Raw genomic sequence first — 6,591 nt, 5'->3', positions numbered from 1 at the left:
TTCTGTCCTAAACAATGTGAGGTCGCAGCTTGTACACCACGACCAGTAGTTGGTATAAAAGCCTAGACGCTTGTGGTGTAATCCGCACCAGCAAACTTCTCCTTGTCGCTCTTTCGACGTTTTATCACAGGAACCGCAAGAAGATCTTCATAGACACGAGAGTAGATGTTCAAAACTTCAAGCACCTCTTCATCAGCCTCTTCCTTGGTGGCGAAGGCACTGTGTCCTTCCTGCAAATCGAACTCACGACCTCTGATCAGTGGGATAGGGTCGCTAACCTCCCATCTAACAACGTTAACCCACTGGTTAACCTTCATGGGGAGATCACGGTGTGTCCTAATCCTGTTTTTGAAGTAAGGGTAGATGATGGTCTCGCTAGTTGGACGTAGAGCGTACGGTGTTGGAAGATCATGTTCACCAGCTCTTGTGACCCAAGAAACCTTAGGCTTAAAACCTTCGATGTGGTCCTTCTCCTTCTCGAGGGAATCGCGTTTTATTAACATAGGGAATTTCTTTTCCTCCACGCCACCCAGCTTCTCCAGCTCTGCATCCATGTAACTTCTTAGAATGTTCCAGCTCTCTCTCTCTCTCTCTCTCTCTCTCTCTCTCTCTCTCTCTCATTTAGAAATATTGTTTATATGAAATATTCCAATATTTTATGAAAGTTTAAATTATATTTAGAAAAAGAAAAAATCTAATAATAATGTGTTTAATCATGTTTAATGTGGGTTTTATTTTTTTTATATAAACAAAAGATTTGAAATTGGGCCCAAAGACCCAAAGGAAAAAAATGTAGAAATACAACAAATATTATACTCAGTCTGAATGATCCAAAGGAAATAGATTTATACAGACAAAATGTGTGGCTTATGACCATTAATTTTTTTTAAATGATAATATAAATACAAAATGATATTTAAAAATTAGCATCTCATTTTATAAAGATAATATCGGCTTGTAAAATAACTATTCCAAAATTTTGGAGTATACCATATGAATCGAAAAAAATTAGTATCTCATTTTTAAAAAGTTAATTTTAAAAGATAATATCAGATTGTAAAATAAATTAACAGATTTTGGAATATACCACAGGAATCGAATTTCTTCAAAAATATTTTTCAAAACAACATTTTGCAACCATTCTAAATTCGTTAAAGAAAAAAATAAAATTTATTGTTAGGGTTTAGGTATTGTATTTCGTGGTTTAGATTCATCTTTTATGGATTAGCACCCAGTAACTTTTAACAGTTTTCACGCATGTATCAAAATTGTAATATTGTTGCTTTCCTATGCTTTGACATGTGTATGTTTCGTATGATGACAGTGAAATTATACCCGGTTTAGATTGGTTATTGTGGTTGTTTGATTTGGACCAAAAAAAAATTATGATTGAAGACTTGTTAAAATATCAACATACAAATACGGTTAGGAAACGTGGGCTTATAGTATGATAGTTTAACCAAGCCCAAACTAAATCAAAATGGAAAATAGTAGAACTAAATCGTTAGATAGTTAATTTACCTAAGCACCCTTAATGAATCTACCGATTGCTTTGAAAAATAAGTGGCATATGATGTAAATAAAAGGTTATTTTAGGGGTTAAAATTAGATAGGATCCTGCTTTTAAAGGAAACTAGAATTTTCCTTTTTCCTTTTTCCTTTTAATCTTATAATGTTTAATGGAAACTCGAATTATACACGTTTCCTCTTTATCTTGAGGCCCACGTTTCCTCTTTATCTTGAGGCCCACGCTTCCTTTTAGTCTTCTTGCACATCACGTTTCCTTTTCGGCTTGATTTCCTTGTATCATCAGATCCCACAATTATACTCCATCCGTTTCCTCGGACAATTTTTTTCGTTACAAAAAAAGTGTCGTTTTCGACTTTCAATGCAAAATTAATTAATTTTATTCAACAATTTATTTTTTATTGGTTGAAATATGATTAGATGTATTGGTAATTGTGTTTTTATACAGGAAATATACAAAATTAATTGTTTCATTAATCCGTGTGCACAAATCTAAAACGACATTTAATATGAAAAAAAGGGAATATATAACTAGGTGTTTTCCTGCACCCATGTGCAGTAAAAAAATTTAAAATTTAAATTATATTTAAAATAATATTTTATTAATATTATAAATTTTCTTATTTTTTATCAATATTTTAATATATATTTGATTTCATTAAACATAAATTTAAGATAAAAATATTTTTTAAATTTTAAATCATATTTAAAAATATGTATGTATATATTCAAAATTATAATCTTAGATATTTTTCTATCTATTTATTTTGGTTAAATATGAAATCAAATTATATAAAATTAATGAAAAATTGTATAATTATCAAAAATTAAAACTAAAAGTAATTATAAAAATAATAGATATATAAGAAACTCATGATTTTAAGATTAAAAATGTATAATTATAAAACAAATTGTATAAATTTTGAAAATTTAGCAATAAAATTGTCTAATTATAAAAAATAGAATTAAATAAATTTTCGAAATTTATAATGTCATATTTGGATATTTTTATTTTAGTGTTATTACTATATTTTAAAAAGTTTACCAAAAATATAAATCAACATTAAATGTAATTTATGAGTGATTACTATATTTTAAAAAGTTTAGCAAAAATATAAATCAACATTAAATATAGTCCATGTTCTAAAAATCGGCTGTCTAGCTGCCTAGGCAGCCCTCTGGGCGCTACGCGTCACTCTTCCGCTCTGATTTATACCAAATCGGTTTAAAAATTAGATATCCGATTTTCTCTGCCTAGACCGCCTAAATGACAGCTTAGCCGCCTAGGCGGCCGCCTAATCTGTTTTTATTATTATTATTATTATTATTATTATTATTATTATTATTATTATTATTTTCAATAATATTTTTATTTATTTATTTGATCTAAAATTTTATAAATATCATTTATATTCATAATTTTGATGAAAATTACACTATATTAAGTTTATATATTCTATTTGTGTGTTTTATACGGTTTTAAACATGAAAATGTATTAATGTTATACACAATTAAAGATTAACATGTTTTATTACATAGTAAATAATCTAAAAATTTCGCCCTGCATAATTTCCAATTAATCCCCGATTTTTTCTTTAGGCGTTAGGCCCAACCCGACTGTCCGACTAGCGCCTAGCGCATGCCCGAACAGGGAATATTGTTATCCATGTCATATTTAGGCATAAGCCATGTCATAAATTAAGTAAGCCATGTTATTATTTTTTTTGCTACAATGATTGTGGTGATGACATGTAAGCAAATCACTTCTAAATAATGTATAGGGGAGGAGATCCAGCTTCGTTAGTGAAATCAATTTTGGGGTTTATTAGGTTTTGGTGAATTTCTTGCAAACCGGAGTCTTCGTACTACATATGATGGTCAGAGAGTTTAAGTGTGATATTTTTATTCTTATTTCGCTTCCAAAAAACATAATTGTTCTCATCTATCGTTTACTTTATCCTAGTGACATATGCAATTTAAGCTTTTGCTGTAAAAGCCTATGCGACATTGTCAGCTCCGAGAATGTCTGGCTCGACCAATGCGAGATAGTAAAGGTTATTCCTCTCTCTTAAATAGTGCAATGGCGAACTGGTGTCGCCTCTTACAAGGCTCTTTGTCGGTTTCTTGTAGAGGTGATGAAGCCTCTGGTTAGGGTTTGGGTCTACCAAGAACCTAAGCTTGGGAATGTTGTTTACGTAATGCATGGATTCTTGTCTGTCGTTAGTTGCCGCATAATCCCACAAGAGGTTGGTCCTTTGGGTATTCAAGAAGTTAGATTATTGTTAAGCTATATGAGCTTCCAACCTAAAACCAATTGGTAATAAGTGGAGTGGTCCATCTATCTTATATATTGATTAGTATCCCTTCCAACTACCGATGTGAGACACTTTTTGTCTAATACGCTCAATCGAGATGATGGCTCTTTAAGCGTCATTATCGGAATGCTCGGGCAAGGATCGATGGGCCAACTTTGGACCAGATCGATGTGGATCGGGTTGGGCTGCGTGGATCGGGCTTTGATACCATGTTAAGCTAGATGAGCTTTCAACCTAAAACTAATTGGTTATAAGTAGAGTGGTCCATCTATCTTATATATTACTAAGGATCATTTCCAATATCCGATGTGGGACACTTTGTGTCTAATACGCCCCCTCGAGATGATGGCTCTTTGAGCGTCAATCTCAGAATGCTCGGGCAAAAATCGATGGACGAACTTTGGGCCAGATTGATGTGAATCGGGTTGGATTGCCTGGATTGGACTTTGATACCATGTTAATTTAGATGAGCTTCCAACCTAAAACCAATTGGTAATCAGTGAAATGGTCTAGCTATCTTATATATTGATTATGAACCCTTCCAACTACCAATGTGGGACACTTTGTGTCTAATAATTATGTGGTCACCAGTGTTTGAGATAATCTATTATCTCGATGGCTCCACCAAGTTTTTCCTTCAGGGAAGAGACAGAAAAGACAGTTGCTTGTACCCTGGTTTGGTTACAGGCATCGAAAAGAGCTGCAATGTGCTCTCACTGGAGGTTGAGCAGAGGCAAGAGAAGACTAGTAGCGAAGCCTCAACAAAAGAGTTATTTTCGAAGTTATCTTGTACAGATAAAAAATATTTAGTTGAACTAGTGACGAACCATGTAGGTCTACTACATGTATCTGAACCATTGAGTGTAAAGTTATTCCCCACAAGGAGAGAAGATGAAGGGATGTTGTTGGAACGTAGAACCATGCTCCTTAAAATGCACAAGTTTGGTGTGAATTGGAAGCACTTGAACTTGGAGGAGGAGGATGGGTTGTGTTATAATCCTAAGCAAGTAGATATAAACGAGATGTGAGAGAAAAATCACGACGCTTACTTTGAATTCGCAGCAACAAAGAAAGAAAGAGATTTTAATTAGATGATTGAATCGCCAACCGGAAATGCTTTTTATCTACTGATGCTCTCTTACGAAGAATCTGAAAAGAACAATGGGAAACGTCTTGCTGGAACGAAAATACTCGAAGGCAACGACACTGTGCATGATGCAAATGGCGCAGCAATGTTTGTTGTGGATATACACGACACACCTTCCCTTGAGCCCTTTCCGTTTGATGCAGATGGAGAAGATTTTGAGCATTCCTTATAAAGGAAAGGGTATTGTAAAATCGAGATACAACGAAAACACAAGGCACAAAGTAATTCCAAGAACTCGTATATCGTTTATTAGAAATCCTTTACACAATCTCTTACAGACTTGTTTGATCTGAAATACACAATTCGACATGAATGGATTTCTAACACACCCAACTTGTTTGACTCAACTTGATCAAAACTCCACCACTGCAGCAACCTATCAAGCTCCAAGTTCTTGAGCTTACAGGTATCTCAATTTGTTATAGTTTCCTTGAGCTTAGAGCATCTCCAATGTAAAACTCCATTTTTTCTTCTAAAATGGAGTGAAAGTGAATATGGAGTAAAAATGTTTCAATCCTACCCCATTTCCTACTTCATAATGGACTGGTGAACAAAAAAAAAAATATATTACTTCGAGATATGAAGTTGGTTTGAAGCATTTCTTACTCCATATTTACTTTTACTCCATTTTAGAGGAAAAAATGGAGTGGAGATGAAGATTCCCTTGCAGCTATCTCATTTTTTTATAGTTTCCTTGATCCCATTCCAGAACCTGGTTCACTTTACGTGATCTCTGGTGATCATCTCGCGTTCGTTTGGCACGAATCTAAAGATGTGTTTACTTTTAAAAGACTAAACCTTGAAGAGATCTTGAAAAAAGGCTTAGGAATGTGCGTGCCTCCTCTGCCCCCAACTAATAATTTTACTTATATGGAAAGAAGGTCTTACACAAACGTCTTTACTGAGTCATGGTTATGTTCTTCTTCCTCCGACTCTGAGTAAACAATGTTGAATATGTACTCAAGATATTTAAAACGCTCCAATAGCTTTCTAGTTTTGAGATATATAAACTCATATTTGGTGACAATCATTTTCTTCTTATATTTACACTCATTATGCTTGTATTGTGTGTATTTAATTATTTATTCATTTCGGCAAAAGAAATTTAGAAAAATTATTAGAAATAGAAGGAGAGAGAGAGACAGCCACAAAGCTTGGAGAAAAGGAAACTCTTTCCTTTTCCTAGTAGATGTAATCTTTCTATTATTATGTATTAGTAGTTTTCTTAATCCTATTGGGTTTAGGTTTTGGATACTTTCCATTTATCTTTATCTTGTAATTCTTATATAAAGGAATCTCTATTGATCATTAATAACAGATAAATATTCAGTCTTTAAACTCTCTAATTACAACACGTTATCAGCACGATAGACTCCAAAACCCTGTGACAAAACCTAACCTAAAATCCGTCACACATAAACCCTAATCCAGGTGATCAATGAAGAAACTGCAATCTTTGATGAAAATTATTTTCCACCAGAAGTGCATACAAAACACCGAAGACCTGCTCGGCATGATGATAGAGGGGAGAGAGCAACATATCATGTTACTGTCCCAAGCATGTTCAAGGAAATAGGACGACTTAGTGGAAAATTCACGAA

The 6,591-nt window shown here is 33.5% G+C and overlaps 2 protein-coding genes and 1 pseudogene across 2 annotated transcripts in view; 2 read left to right on the top strand and 1 right to left on the bottom strand.

The window, feature by feature from the left end:
* Window positions 1–62: 62 nt before the first annotated feature.
* Window positions 63–554, bottom strand: LOC106319695 (proline--tRNA ligase, cytoplasmic-like). The gene has a single exon (XM_013758074.1). The coding sequence runs from the start codon at window positions 552–554 to the stop codon at window positions 63–65; it is 492 nt and encodes a 163-aa protein (XP_013613528.1).
* Window positions 555–3,402: 2,848 nt separating this feature from the next.
* Window positions 3,403–4,871, top strand: LOC106319694 (annotated as a pseudogene).
* A 133-nt stretch (window positions 4,872–5,004) lies between these two features.
* The window catches only part of LOC106319693 (proline--tRNA ligase, cytoplasmic-like), a 4,554-nt gene continuing 2,967 nt past the window's right edge, over window positions 5,005–6,591 (top strand). Inside the window, exon 1 of the mRNA XM_013758072.1 lies at window positions 5,005–5,170. Coding sequence (XP_013613526.1) covers window positions 5,005–5,170 — 166 coding nt within the window. The remainder of the gene's footprint in view (window positions 5,171–6,591) is intronic.

This window comes from Brassica oleracea, unplaced genomic scaffold, assembly GCF_000695525.1.
Source record: "Brassica oleracea var. oleracea cultivar TO1000 unplaced genomic scaffold, BOL UnpScaffold00578, whole genome shotgun sequence".
Lineage (NCBI taxonomy): Eukaryota > Viridiplantae > Streptophyta > Magnoliopsida > Brassicales > Brassicaceae > Brassica > Brassica oleracea.
The sequence above is the reverse complement of the archived record's forward strand: the minus strand, read 5'-3'. Positions and strand labels throughout refer to the sequence as shown.

Coding starts and splice junctions, on each gene's coding strand:
- LOC106319695 (XM_013758074.1), bottom strand. CDS start 554: ATGGATGCAGAGCTGGAGAAGCTGGGTGGCGTGGAGGAAAAGAAATTC.